Source organism: Melopsittacus undulatus, chromosome 13 (genome assembly GCF_012275295.1).
Source record: "Melopsittacus undulatus isolate bMelUnd1 chromosome 13, bMelUnd1.mat.Z, whole genome shotgun sequence".
Classification (NCBI taxonomy): Eukaryota; Metazoa; Chordata; class Aves; order Psittaciformes; family Psittaculidae; genus Melopsittacus; species Melopsittacus undulatus.
In genome coordinates, this window is record NC_047539.1 from 6,002,247 (window position 1) to 6,017,275 (window position 15,029).

The 15,029-nt window shown below is 40.3% G+C and overlaps 1 protein-coding gene across 2 annotated transcripts; it reads left to right on the forward strand.

Moving 5' to 3' along the window:
- The first annotated feature begins 54 nt into the window (after positions 1-54).
- INPP5K (inositol polyphosphate-5-phosphatase K) lies at positions 55-14,790 on the forward strand. 2 transcript variants are annotated; one of them, XM_031053707.2, is made up of 13 exons: positions 55-163; positions 2,659-2,766; positions 3,487-3,595; positions 5,303-5,419; positions 5,748-5,920; positions 6,777-6,888; positions 7,443-7,552; positions 8,082-8,108; positions 9,750-9,942; positions 10,179-10,316; positions 10,476-10,559; positions 11,255-11,359; positions 12,141-14,790. In XM_031053707.2, the coding sequence occupies exons 1-13, from the start codon at positions 120-122 to the stop codon at positions 12,237-12,239; spliced, it is 1,419 nt and encodes a 472-aa protein (XP_030909567.1). In that variant the 5' UTR covers positions 55-119; the 3' UTR covers positions 12,240-14,790. The 2 variants fall into 2 exon arrangements, with proteins under 2 accessions (XP_030909567.1, XP_005154417.2); XM_005154360.3 differs by lacking the exon at positions 8,082-8,108.
- The last annotated feature ends 239 nt before the right edge of the window (positions 14,791-15,029 follow it).

Genomic DNA, 15,029 nt, shown 5'->3' on the forward strand with positions numbered 1-15,029 from the left:
CGCCCTTGTCACGAGGGCCAATAGGCGCGGGGCGCTGCTGGCTGTGGGCGTGGCCTCTGTGAGGGGAGCGGAGGCCGGGGCTCCCGGTGTCCCCTTCCCAGCGCCTCCCGGCCGGCTCCATGGGCATGGAACCGGCGCACCGCGGTGCCGTGAGGGAGCTGAGGTGAGCTGGGTGACCTGAGGGGTCGGGGTGAGGGGAGCTTGGGGGAGTACGGGGGGAAAAGTCGCTAAGTCGTTACGCAATTAGATCGGAATTAGCGAAACTTGTGTTTTTGCTCATTAAGAGGGAGTTTCGCTAATTGGCGGTGTTCTATAGTCATATGGAGGAAAGAAAAGCTGATCTGGTTTGAAAGCCTTGGGACTGGGAGGCTTACTGAGTATTGTTTGGGTCCTAGGGACTTGCCAGAGACCTACTTAGGTTTAATGAGGGCATTAATGCGATTAATTTAGCTGCTGTCTCAAATGTGTCGCTTTTGTGAGGAGAAAGGGGCTCGAATAACTCTCTGGCTTCTGAGTTTACAGTGATTTTACGTTGTGTCTTCATGGGGCACCTCCTGAGGTGATGGGTTTTGTGGTGTCTCACACCGTGGGCTTGGTTCTGTAGAGAAACGCTGCTTAAAGGATAGTGCTTGTAGTGGGAAAACAACACCAAACTAACATTTGCTCCAAGATATTAAAACTCACCTTAATGCATTATTATTAACACTGAGACCCTAAAAGATTCGAAACTATTGAATCATGTCAGGAATCAGCAACACAAAACAGTAGTTTGTATTTAGGAATGTGTTGGCAGAGAGTGTACCCGAGCCTGGGCTCTGGTGGCAGCTTCTGGAACAGGTTGAGCCTTTTCCCTTTGGTAAAGGCTGCTCTTGTGGCACCAGGTGAAAGCTGGTATCACTCATGTTCCCTCCTTCCCAAGGGTAGGACTGCTGTGGCCTCGTGAAGCATCAGCAGACCTTTGGGACTGTGTAATGCTGCAGGTTATTTGCTTTGTATGGGCATGGATATTCATGGAATCACAGAATGGTTTGGGTTGGAAAGGACCTTAAGATCATCCAGTTCCACCCTTCTGCCATGGGCAGGGACACCTTGCACTAAACCATGGCACCCAAGGCTCCCTCAGGATTCAGTCTTTCCTGCAGACATTATAACCTCCAGTGAAACTGAGCTATTCGGGATGTTCTTGACATTTGTACCAGTTAAACCTTTGGTATACGTTCTGGTGCTGCAGTTTTCCCCTGTTCTTACCAGCATGGACACTGGGCACTTCAAGGAATATGATTTCTGTCAGTAATAAGCAATAACCTCAATATTATTTCAGTTTTGTTTAATCAGGTTATTGCCTTTACAGAAATAGTAAGTGCAGTGTTCCCAAGTGATACATCTCTGGCTGGGTTAAATTTGTAGCATAAATACCTTTTATTTCTTTTTTTTGTCCCCTAGAAATGTGTTTTAGAAGAGCTTTTGGCTGACTTAAGTGTAGTCTTACAAAGAGAATCTATTGGTGAAAGAAATGATAGATCATTTTAGGCTGGTGTACAAGGTCATTTTCCATTGTGTCACCTTGAGCAGACTGTGGGATAACAGCATGTCCCTAACAGTGGATGTATTGATGAGATTCACTATTTAACTATCATTTAATAGCTAACTATTAACTGATAATATAGGACCCTAAGATGGGTGGGAAATAAACAGCTTATTATCAAGACTGACTGTAAAGTGAATTCCCTTTTTAGAAGCTCTGATGTTGAAATTACCATCTTATGAAGAAACAAGTCAGAGAACACATGAATGCTTCTGATGGTGTTGGAGGGGAGCAGCAGCTCTGCTTGGTGTTGGTCAGAACTGTGTGTTTGCATGTTTGGGAGCTGGAGATCATATTTCTGGCAGCCTACAGCTGGAGGCACATGATTGATTCAAATCAGCAATAAATTCTTTTAAATCTTGGGCTTATAGAATTAACTACCTTAAATCTATTACAAAGAAACAATTCCCTGCGTGAGGTAGGACATGATTGCAGCTTTTGTAACAATCCAGTGAGCTCAGTGGTAATGCTACAGGCTTTTCCACCCTTGCTGCATCTACGTTTGTCCTGTTGCTTTAAAAGCATCTCACACGAGTGTGAACTTGATCTGGAAGACCCTGGCCCATCTGCTCCTTATATACTTAGGATTTTAAGGAGCCAGTCCTTCAGAGTGTAGTTACTTTCTGGAGCACATGGCATCCCACAGCAATGAAGATGCATGTCAGGATTCAGCAGCTGTGTCCCTGTCTGATTTGGAGAGCCTGCACCAAGTCCGCAGCCGGTCCGCCAGTTTCAGCAGCACAGGGTCCAGTGGCCGTTTGCAGCTCCGACAGCGAGTAGCCCAGCTTATGGCTTGTGTAGAGGACATCAGCTCAGATGATGAAATTAATGAAGAAGTGTCCCGCACTCTGGATGAAGCTTTCCTTATCTGGGGGAAAAAGCTGAAGGATAAATGGCAGGAATTCAGGTTTTGTTCCCTCTAGTTGGGTTTGTGGTACTAGCTATTAAATAAATTTCTTACTATTCAAAAGTGACAGAAAGTTGTTGTTTTCTGTAGATAGATGCTCTGTGGGGAAATTAGATGCTCTTAGGATTCAGTTTTAACACTGAGTTTATGTGATTTTTCTTTGTAGACTGCATGTGGTTACCTGGAATGTGGGCACAGCTTCTCCACCTCCTGATGTCAGTAGTTTACTTCAGCTGGATTCACTGGGCACAACTATGGATATGTATGTTATAGGGTAAGTGTATATTTATATTTACATACATTAAAGAACTTGCTTTGTAAGTTTATTGCAATATTGCTCAGTTTCAGCAGCTTTATGTGTGCTTTGGGACTACTGTGCAATGTGAATCACTGTCTAGGAGATGGTTTGACATTACTGCTAACAGAAGGTGAAGAGTAGAGTTAGTGACTTAGAACAGATATGATTTATAGCAAGGAAAGCTTTTCCTTTGTGCTGCTGTTCTGTGACAAAATATGGAATATCTTCTTTTCCAAACGCAGTCTTTGGCTGCGGTTTTCTTTGTTGGCATGTGAAGGCATAGTCATTTTGATATGAAAGTTATCCAAAATTCAGCATGTTTAAAACATATTAGTTCAAGTTTATTAGGCACAAGTTGCCGTCATGCTTTACAAACTCTTGAGATTTTGAGACCTGGCAGTCAGGTTATTTATTATAACATCTTTTGAATCTAGCATTGCCTTAAACTCTGTTTTCGGCTGTATATAAGCTGCTTTAACTTGGCTTTTCTCAGTGTTAAATGTGTTAGATTGTGGATGGGTTAAACTGCTTGTTGGTGAGAAACTGAACAGCAAGACATTTCTGAGTTATGCTATTATGAGAGTTATGAGAGCCCTGTTAGGATGCTGTGGTCTGTGTTGCTGTATGAATGCTGTGTGGCTGTATGAATGCTGCCAAAACCAAGTGATGCAGTGTGAGTAATCTTGATGTCTTCAGCTTACAGGAGGTAAACTCAAAAATCACAAATTTCCTGTCTGACTTGGCATTTGATGATCCGTGGAGCATTTTCCTTATGACTGTATTGTCTCCTTTGGGATATATCAAGGTAATTGTTGCCATCTCTTAAGTGTCACAGCAGTGAAGGAATGTTTTCCCTAGCTCCATGTAGATGTGTTTTCCTGTCAAGCTCTCCATAAAAGATAAGTTGTTGGTGTTTTTGCAGGTGTCAATCTCTTCCATGGTGCACATATGTTAGAAGTGTTTCTTCATTACACTTGTTTTGTCTTGGTTTGTTGATAAAGGCAATTTAATTTTTCTCTACTAATACTAGTGACCTTAATTTTAGCAGTAACAATTGGACATGGATTTTTAGTTCTCGTTTGGAATAGTTGGGCAATTTTGGTGTTTTTGCAGCTCAGCTGACAAGCAGCAGGACATTGCTCAGATACGCTGACAACAGGATGTGGAAGTACTGCAGAACCTGTGATGACAGAAAAATACCCCTATCATAATATAAATGCATTCTCAAGGAACAGAGTAATGAAGATGATTTAAAATTAAATACATGTAAACTTACACTCATCAACATTCTGGTAGTTTAAATGACAAGACTTTTGGTAATATCTGGGTCATAAGATCAGCTAAAGTAGCGGCTATTTTAATAATGCAAACAATAAACAGGAGGATATCCTGAATTTCTCCAATATAGAGATATTAAAACCTTCTGAATGTTATATTGGTTTTCTAAAGCTGTATTTCAGGGTGATTTTGCTGAGATGACTGTATTACTGTATTATGGACTGCATGCCAATCAGACTCAATAGTTGTTCCATTCTTTTAACTGTAATTAAACAAAACAAAGGACCCATTGGGATTTATAAAAAGAAAGAAAAAACCATTGTTCATTCTGGTGTAAGGCATTGCTGATGAACAGTCAAAATCTGGTTGTGGGCTGACATTCAGGCTCTGTGTACAGGCAGTTAAAGGGAATTCCTCATGGACTGTATGGTTGAATTTGAATTCCAATTTAGAAATGTGGTCCTTTGGACACACTGATGAAAAGATGCTGCCACCTAACGGTTTTCAGCAGGACTTGATCATCTCTTCACAATAGGGCAACTGTCAGGTCAGAATCAACAGAGGCAGTGAGAAGAGCTTCTGCTAGGACTTGTCTGGGAAGCTGGCAGAGGAGGAGAGGAGCAGTTACTCACTCTTTGCTGACCAGTGACAAGGTTGAGTGTAGCGGGGTAGTTGTCATCCTTGGGGCATTCTGCCCTTTCAATAACAGGGTCTGTTTTCAGAGTGCTGTGTTGGCTGGAGTCATTTAGTTCTTTCCCCATAAACAGAATCTGTGCTTTTCAGCCATTTTAATGGCATTTGGAATGATAGTTTTTCTGCTAAAGGATGTTTCAATTTGAAGAATCTGCCCCTGTTGGAGGACTTGTAGGTGTTCCATTTATTATAGATGAAAAATTAAGGATTTGGTTCTTCCTGGACAGACAGAAAGATAGAAACAGAAGATTGGTGAGGCAGAAGAAAGGTCCTTAAAGATGTTTGGGCAAATACACGTGTTTTGAGGTCCACTTCAGATTTGTAACATAATGTTGCAACTAATTACTCTCTCAACTGATTAGTCAAGAGAAGCAAGTGTACCGTAAGGATGTGTTCTTCACAGCACAGTGCTGAAGCCAGGCTTGGGAATTGCATAACTTCTGCTATGGCATTCTGCACCTAAAAGGTCTTATGAACTAGATCCAAGGAATTCCAAATACCTCCCTGGAAATGACCAGTCCCTCTTTTCTGTCTCTTCTAGCTCTCCTCCGTTCGCATGCAGGGATTGCTACTTCTGATCTTCGTGAAGCATGTCCACCTGCCTTTCATACGGGACCTTCATACCCAGTTCACACGCACAGGCCTCTATGGATACTGGGTGAGAAAGTGTTTGAGACTTGATTACCTGGTTCCTTATGGTAATGTGTGCCTCTGAATGGTTTCATGGTGGGAAGGAGGATAGATGGGTTACTTAAAAATGAATACACTGTCCAGCAGTGAGACTCACTTGTTTGAGCCTTGTGTTCAAGTGCACAGCACAGACCATAATTTTACCAACTTAATAACTGATACGCAGCTTGTGTAGGAAGAGATTCAGTTCATTTAAATCTAAGTAGCAAGATTTAAAGATGTATAGGTGGTGGCAATAGCTACATTTGCAGGTATTGACTGTAGTTTCAGAGAACATTGTTCATCTTCCACACCAGGGCAACAAAGGAGGTGTCACCATTCGCATGTCTCTCTATGGTCACACAGTTTGTTTCATGAACTGCCACTTGCCAGCTCACATGGAGAACACAGAGCAGCGACTGGATGACTTTGAGAAAATTCTGGAAATGCAGTTTGAAGGAGAGAATATTCCAAGTGCCTTGGAACATGAGTGAGTTGTTCAGACCCTCTTCTGGCTGTAGTAGTTCTAGGGTAAACTCGTGCACTGAAGAGTTTGGGGTTTGGAGTTTTCATCCATCGTTTTTATTTTGGATGTCTTTTCAGCCTTGATCCTGAATCCTGTGTGGAAAAGATAACCTGAAAGATGGAGGTCTATTTTACAAGACTTCCCAATTCTCTTCCCGTCTTAAATTGCATTAAATCTGTTAGTGGATGTACTGCACATGTCTTGTGCAAGAGAGCTTCAGAATCTAAAGCCCATTTATACCAAAAATCCTAAAGCTTGCTGTTAAATGTTTATCTTCCTCCATTCTTTTCAAAGAGGAGTTAATTTACTTGAAAAAACAGCTTTCCTGTTGTTTACAACATTGCTGATAATACACTCCAGTGCTTTGGAGTAATGTTTTTTCCTAACAGCTATAGAACACCCAAGATGTAACCCTGCTTTCCAAAGGCACTAAACCAGAGCTCTTGAGTTAGTGCATTAACATAACCAAGTGCTGCAAAGGTTGAGAGTTTTGTGAGTGACTTTACTTAGTGTTAAAACTTTATTCTAACTCTTGATGGAGATGTAAGTCATTAGGAGAAGTTAATTTTCAGGCAGTAATGAGCAAGCAGCAAGAATCAAGTGATCTATTTTGTATTTCAATTCCCTTAAGTTTTTGTTTAGGAGCAGGTGATCGCTGTGTGAGTTTATCTGTAGCTCCTTAATGTTTGTTGTTTAAGCTGTAGATTAAGTAGTGTGATTAGAGCACCTAATTAGAGTAATGGTTTGTATTCTATTGAATTCTTCCCTCCTGCTAATGGGTTCTTATAAATCTTCCTTGGGTTTTTGCCTTTCTTTTAAGTGTTCTCTTCTGGTTTGGAGATCTGAACTTTCGGATCGCGGATTATGGCATACACTTTGTCCGGGAATCAATAAACAACAAGCGTTACAATCTGCTCTGGGAAAAAGACCAGGTATGATGTCTTAATGTGTTTGGGGGATTGGTTTGGTTTGTTTTTTAATGCACACAAACACTGTAGTTAACATTACCTCTGCAGTTTCTAATTTCTATTAAAGAACACAAGTTCAGAGTACCCATGAGGTGGAACAGATCTACTGCTCCCTCTCTCCCTTCTCAGGCATAATCCCCAATCAATAGCAGTCCATTTCTGCTTTTCTTTAGTTTCTGACTCATTTACCATGCTTGTGTTTGAAGTGTTCTTTGAACATCATGACTTGTGATTTGTTCCTCACCTTAATGTCTTCTTTTTTTCTGCTCCAAAGAATTATTTTTAAGAGAAACTTGTTCTGGAATTTGTTTTGAATAGAACTGCTACAAAACTTTTAAACAAATCATGTCAGGAGTTCTGGCAGTAGCAAAGAGACAGTTCTGAATTTACTTTTCCATCTGTATTGTATTGACTGGGATGTTGGATTCTTGGATGACATTTTCTCATCTCCTTTCCCAGTTGCCCATTGAGATCTGATTTTAAACATAATCTTTCAAAGTTACTTCTTCTTTCTGCAGTTAAATATGGCTAAAAAGAAGGAAGCATTTCTTCAGGAATTCATAGAGGGTCCTCTGCACTTTAAACCCACCTACAAGTTTGACCTTTATTCGGATATATATGACACAAGGTAAAAGCATAGCAGATGCGTTTAGACATGGAATGTTAGAGTGAATGTAGTGCTTGGCCAAATACCACTTTAGTAATGAGTGTGCTGGTTAACTGGGGCTATGGAGCAGTTCTGTTAGGCTCATTCACTGTCAAATCAGAAGAAATTAGTATTTCTGGCTGAAGAAGCCTGAGTCTGCTGATTGCAAGAGGGAAGTGGTGGAACAACCCAGCTTTCTTTTTGGAAAGACTGGATTAATAGAATAAACCAGAGTTTGTTTAAGCCACTTCTTTTTTGCTTGTTAATACTAAAAGTGCCCACTGGTGTCAGAAATGAGCAAGGGGAAGAGTTTTTAAGTATTTCATTTGACAATAAGTTAATGTAAATATGTCTTTATAAATTATTTTAAGTTGAAAATTGGTTAATTTAAGTTTCCAAAGTTTTTCTCTGACACTAAAATCTGTTGTAAAGTATTAGTCTTCTGTTTCAACAGAAGTATAAGATCCTGTCCAAACAGGGGGTTTGTACTGATCTTTTTCTTTACTTCCAGAGAGCAGAAGTCCCTCTTTTGGTTTAAGTAAGAAGAGAACTTTCTGGATTTCATAGATCAGTAAATATTTCAAAATCAAAGCAACGCTCCTTCCTGAGCTTTTGATTTGATTTTTGTGAAATATTTGAAAATCAGATGACAACTGATTTTCTTCAGGGATGTTCTGGACCTGTCTGAAAGCTGCAGTGTTATCTCCTCTGCTGTTGCACTTAACATTGGAAGCTTATTCGTTTGGATCCAAAGACACTTTACACTGTAACTGAGTGTGAAGAGATATAATGGAACCAGCAGTAAATCCAGTTAGCAAAAAGTACTTATAATAATCCAAACCTAAACATTCTAAGGGTGATTCCTAGAACCGTAGCCTGTATTGGCTTTGTTAAAGAACAAAAAAACATGTTTGTGCATACTGTGTGCATTCTGCTGCTCTTCAAGCAGGTTGGAGGGGGGTGCTCAGTAGGCGTCAAGGCGAGCTCCTTAAAAAGTGCATTGTATGAAGCACACAGCATTTTATTATCTTCAGTGTGGATTTTGAGGGTTTGTTTCCCATCTATGACACCTTTTCTTCTCTAAAACAGTGAGTGTATTAGGTTAAGCTGTTGGTTTGGTATTTTCTTGCACAGCAGAGCAGACATCTGGCAGCTCAAGATTTCTGTCGGTTTATAGAATTCCTGCAGTAAGTGGGATATGGCCCTTTAGTCATTTAAAATCTTTCCACCTTCTTAAAGGTGAGTCAGACTTGATAAGGGGTAAACCAAAAAGAACTAAATGGCATTTCCAGATTATGATGATTCTGATAGATATCAAACTGACAGTTTTCCTTACACATCCTGATCGTTAACTTCTATAATTCAATTCCGCCCATTCTAATTCCTCTTCCATAGGGTATGATCTTTTCTCCATTTCAGTTTGAAGTGATACATCCATACAGAGAGTTGCTATTAAGTCTTCCTCCCACTACAGAGAGACCCAGGAAAGGCTCATGTCTTCTGTTGTTACTGATATGGTATAAAAGGAAACTCTGAGTTATAATTACAGTTTGATGTGTAGCACACTTGCAGGCTGCAGGCACAACTGTCTTGATTATAGAATTCTTCTTTTATGATGGGACAGCAGTAGCTTGCAAACTTGAAATGCAGGCTAGTACAATGTAGAGGGATTTGAAGTACAGCAGTGATTAGTTCAAGCTACCTGAGTTTGCCTGTTTTTTCTTGTTATAAGAACCCTGTTCTTGAATGTTTTGAGTAATTTTAAACATTATTCACACTCTTCCCACATTCTCCATAACGTTGTGCCTCTTTAACTGCATTTGAAGCTTGGGGCAGTTGCTGCATTATCTCAGTGTTCTTGCATGTTTTTATGGAGTGGTTTAGGAGAAAGTATCATTTCCTGTATAAAGCCAACTAACCCACTGAAATTCCCTTCTCCCCTTCATTTTACTCCTCTTTCAGAAACTTATCTGTTGTAAAAGGAGTTGAGCTCAAATTGAGGAAACCTTGGTTGTAAAGTATATCGTACAGAGCTGTAAAATGAAGCCTGGATGTGATTGCCTTCTCTTATTAATATACGTCTGACAATCTTTCAACTCTGAGTAGATCTTTCTCAATATTTTTACCTTTGGCAGCTGTTTTTCACTTCTCATTTTGCCTTTACCTTACACTCTTGCAGTGAGAAGAAAAGAAAGCCAGCGTGGACAGACAGAATCCTTTGGAGAGTGAAGAACCTCTGCCAGCCTGCACCAAAAGGCGGCGAATTCTCTGAGGAGCAGCAGACAATTTCTGTTACTTTGAATAATTATATCAGTCACATGAGCTATGGCATCAGCGATCACAAACCTGTTACAGGAACATTTGGGCTTGAGGTGCTTTCCCACTTACCTCCTTAAGAAAAAGTTGGTTTTACTCAGCGTTCTTTACAGAAGCTGGGTTTAAGTCATAATCTCTGTTTCATTTTGATTACAGTGGAGGCTGGAAATGGCTATCAGATTATTTCCATTCAGTTCAGGGTCCCACAGCAGATGTGGCAGAGGATAACTTGAAAAGAATAACAGAAAGCATGACCCACGTGACTCACTTGAAACTCTCTTCTTTTGTCTAGTTGAAGCCTCTTGTATCAGAACCTTTGGTCACACTGAGTCCTGAGGGCGAGTGGAGTGCAGAACACGATGTTCTCATCAACTATTCTGCAGTGCCTGAATTCCCAAGCAGTGCCTGGGACTGGATTGGCCTCTTCAAGGTAATGTTACCTCTTCATGGCTTTTTAATGACGATGGTGAATATGACTGGAGGAGGTAGTTGATAATCTTCTGTCACAAATCTGCCATAACTTGGACATTTCCAGGTAACAGGTTTTTGTCTCCTTCAGCAGGCCAATGGTTTCCATCTTTCTTTGCAGGTGACTTTCAAGCATGTGAATGACTATGTTACTTATTCTTGGGTAGAAGATGATGAAATTTCTTCTAGCAAAGATGGTAAACAAGTAAGCCAGTGGTATTTCTTTCTAATGTTGTTTCCCTTAGAGTAGTATTTAAGGTCTGTTTGTTCCATATCCCCTTTTGCAGGTTCTGTGTCCTCTTTCCCAGTCAAAGCAAATTGGAAGTGATATTACTGTTTAAAATCCCTCTTCCTAATTCTTAGTAATTTCCAGGTAGTGTAGCACACCTTCTCAGGTGGGATCATGTTGTTTAAGGGAGTTCATGAAAAAGGAATTTATTGCTGTAGTGACATTTCATTGTACTAAAAACTACTGTCTTCTTATATTTTGGTTTCTGCCACTGAAATAAGTTACTGGCCATTTTTTCATCTTTTAAAGTTACTTGATGTAGCCTAAATATTTATTATGTGATTTGCGTTACAGTTGTAAGTATCTAATGTTATGTTCGTTACGCTCTTCCATGTAATACATTGCCACCAGGAGGCAGCTCATCTCCCTCCTTTCTGCCCGTGTGGCCTTGCCCCTTCCCCTGCAACAGCTTTGGGTTTCTTCTTGCTGATCCCAGCCAGCTCACTAACATGGGGAACAATATTCCCTTCGTGAGTTACGGCTGTCTTCATCCTTTTTATCTTACATTTAGCTTTACACTTCCTTATAAATAGTAAATGCTGCCTTTGGGGCTTTTTTGTAAGCTTTCTCTGTGGAAGTTGCCCATTGCCTGTTCTTGCTGGTGTTGACAGGTTTACATGAGTGCTGCAGAGATACCAGATGTGGGAGGTGAATTCTTGCTTTGCTATTATAGCAATAATCTGCAATCAGTAGTTGGTATCAGCCAGCCTTTTCAGGTAATGTACTTGGAAGCTTTGCTTAATGTTGATGTGAGTTTTTATTTCATGTGCATCTGAACATAGGTGTTGGCAGCAGAAGCAATTGCAAAAAGGATATGTCCTAGCTAACATCCCATGAAAGAATTTGCTGATGTGCTAGAATGCTCAGAGTAACTATTGTAACAGCATATTGTTGTAGTGAAATAAGAGGAGTTTCTCTCTGTCAGCTTTCATTTCTGGAATTTCAGGCTCTGTCATGTTAGGTCCCTAGTTTCTGTGAAGATGACAACTCACCTTACCTTAAATGCTGACAAGTTTCTGACAGGCTGTTTGCTCCTTGTGCTCTTTGTGGTAGCTTTGCACAGAAATGTTTCTTGTGTATTCAGTGAAACTCCACTACCTTAGGGGGATATAATAATGAAAGTTCCTGGTATATCTCAGTGCTACTGTTCATATTTTTCTTTCTGCATTGGTAAGAAACATCCCAGAGACCAGTATTTCCGTTGTCTCTGATCTTAATATCTGCCACACACTCTGCAGAATGGCTGTTGGTTGTATGTGGATACAACACACCATCTGCCTTTCTGTTTGCATGACACTTAATGCTTTGATACCAGTGTAGTGGTATCAGTTTTTATTTTCCTAATTCCATAATTGCTGCTTAGATGCATCCCTTCTAATTTCCTCAGTTTCTAGCAAGTGTGTAAGACATCTTTCTTTAATGGTGTATTGCTAGTATAGCGCAAGAGAGTGTTTCTGAACGTGTTAATTTGGTTTTTAACTGCTGTCTTTCTTCCAGATTCAGCCTAACAGAACATTAATAGGAAAGGAGCTGCCACAGGAAGAGAACAGTTGGATGCAGAGACCTGACAATCTGGAATCGCATGACGAGTTCTGAAGCAGAAAGGGCATTTAGTGGTCCCGATTCAGGAGTCAGATGCTTCCTTATGTCTTAGTAAGAATAAAAGCTTATAATGAGAAGATGGAGTAAGACAGTGCAAGACAGGTAGGATTGTTCAGAAACTTTGTAAGCTCATAGGAGATAATTTATTGCAGAAACAGGTATTTTTATTGGTATGGAGAGAGTAATTCTCTTGCACTGGATAAGAACCATAGAAGTAGCACCTGCTGAATGCTATATGTTTTAAGGTGGTAGACATTTCTAGTACAAGGATTTAAGCTAAGGAAGTTGTGATCTGTATTAGATTTTTGGGCTTGCTTCTTTTTTGTAGAGGATATTTTATTTATGACACAATAGTTACTACACTGTAACCCCTCAATCGTTGATTTCCAGATTTTGAGTTTAAATGAAGTTATTTAAGAAGCTATTTATTAGATAGAGCAGGTTTTAAAGTTTTATTTGCCTTTCAAACATTAGCTGCTTGCCTTTGGGGAAACACAGTAGCAATGGGTCACATGAAAACATCTTTGGAGTGTGTAAAGTCTCTTTTGATGGTAGATCCCATTTCTCCATGCCTTACTGATAGCTGTTTGTAGAATTTTCCAATTCTCAGTTTTCCAAATTGAGATACATTTATCAAAATGTGCATTTCCTGCTTTTTTTGTAAAGCAAATTATCAATTTGCTTATTGCATTTCTCCCTCTGATTTAAGAGAAGTAAAATAACCAGGATCCCACAGTTTCTGACACGAGGTGAGCAGAGCAGAGCTCCTGAAGCACTGAATGGCAGAGCTCATGGTATTAACCCCAACTGGTTTCTGTTGTTATAGTGAGTTTGGAAATGTAAAGTCAAATTTAAGTACTTCCCTGGTACCATCCTGCCATATCATTGCTACTCTTGCTACAGAGATGATGTGAATTGTAAATGGGGAATTTCTGTGGAACAGAGTCTTCCTCATGGCATCATCTCTGCTATGAAAATTGTAAATCTCTACAATTTATAGCAATATAGGACCTGAAAAATTCCTGTTTTTCTAGAGGTGCTTAAACCTTAATGTGTCCTCCCAGTGGAGGATGGAGATGGACTAAGAAACATTATGTACCTTTAAAAACCTGAAAGGTAGGTAGTTGGCTTCAGAAATGGTTTTGTTTCTTGATGAGGAAATGGAGGTCTTTGGAAAGGATTGGAAGAGACACCAACACTCCATAGAAACTCAGAGTGCAGTGCTGGAAAAGAGCACTTGTGAGTCTCCCATGTTGTAGATACACAGCCTCAAGCTACCTACCATGTGTGGTAAATAGAGTTACTACACACTCTTCCGTTGCTTATGGATGGAAGAGAGAAAGTTTGGTTCACGTGGAAGAGCAAAGCAAAGGGTGTTGTTGTATTTATGCTGGAGTCTTGCTTCAGAACCCAATGGATTCCTTTGTGCTCTTTTCCTCAAAGCCTTAGTTTTTACAGGATTCTTTTGAGATCAGAAGTTAACACCTTGATGTGGCATTTGGTTTGCAGTTACTTGCTTACAGCATTCACTGTATAAAGTCTTCTGAGGTCTGGATGTCTTTGTATGCTGTGGAAACTGTTGCATAGGCTAACTAGGTAGGTAGTTGCAGTGTGGAGTTTAAGAACACTTGACTCTGTACATTTTAGTTAGTGGTATCTCAGAGTTAATGCTCGGTTTTGGGAATTGTTTCCAGTTGTAAGTAGTGAGGGCAGGTTCAGAGGGTATTGTGTTCATTGCATGGATTAAAACTGTGTAAACTTGAGGTTTACACTCTATACATTCCTCTTACACTTTGGAACAATAGGAGAAACAGTTTTCATATCTGCCCTGGTCTTACAGGAATTAGTTTTGCACTGAATCTGTCAGATATGTGACTTTATGGCAGTTGAGGGCATCAGACAAATCCCTACTGAATTGCAAAGGACTTCTGCAGTTCTCAAGTTGGACTCTCTCCGGTTTCACTTGTGGAACTGTGTTACCATGCTCCATGCAAGGAGATTGTGTGGAGAGCTCAGAGAAAAGTGGTCTTTGTATTCCAGACCACAGCTGGTGATTTATTGTGGACCAAGATCCAGTTTCTTCTAATCAGGGTGCATCTGCTGTTCACGAGCAGCTCAGAGGGGGAGCCATACAGCCGCTTTACATGGGTGAGGAGCTCAGGATCCTTCATGTCATGTGAGAGCTGATAACCCTCTCTCAATCGCTGGACACAGAAGCTGCATTTTGTAAACTAATCCTTTGACCCACAGGACTTCACTGAGAATGCCCACAGCAGCTGTGATTGAATCTGCTTCAGTGGTAGTAGGACACTGCACACAACTGGGTACTTCTTTCTTCAGTATTATGCACACAAGGGGCACTTTTGTTACTACTGTTACCTATGGTAGCTTTCCAAACTATTCCATCACCTGTAATCATGCAATTTCTGATGAAATTTTCTTAAAACACCTTTCATTGGATGTTATAACCACTGGAAATGTTTTTATACTCACATGGTTTCTTTTCATGTACCATTAAAATAAATCCTGGCAGTGAAGTGTTCTACATGGCCTCGACTGATTTGAGGACGAGCACATTGGTTTGGGGGGGGAGCATGAATTGGTGCATGGTGACCTTTCTCCATGGAACTTTGGTCATGTTTAACGCACAGATACAACAGTATTCCAGTGTTTTAGAATGGAATTCTGGTTTGGATTAAGGGGGTTTGATATTTTCCTTGGAAAAATGCTTAAACTGCTTTCTCAGTTTTGAAGTCCAGGTTTTTCTAATTTCACTTTTTTCAC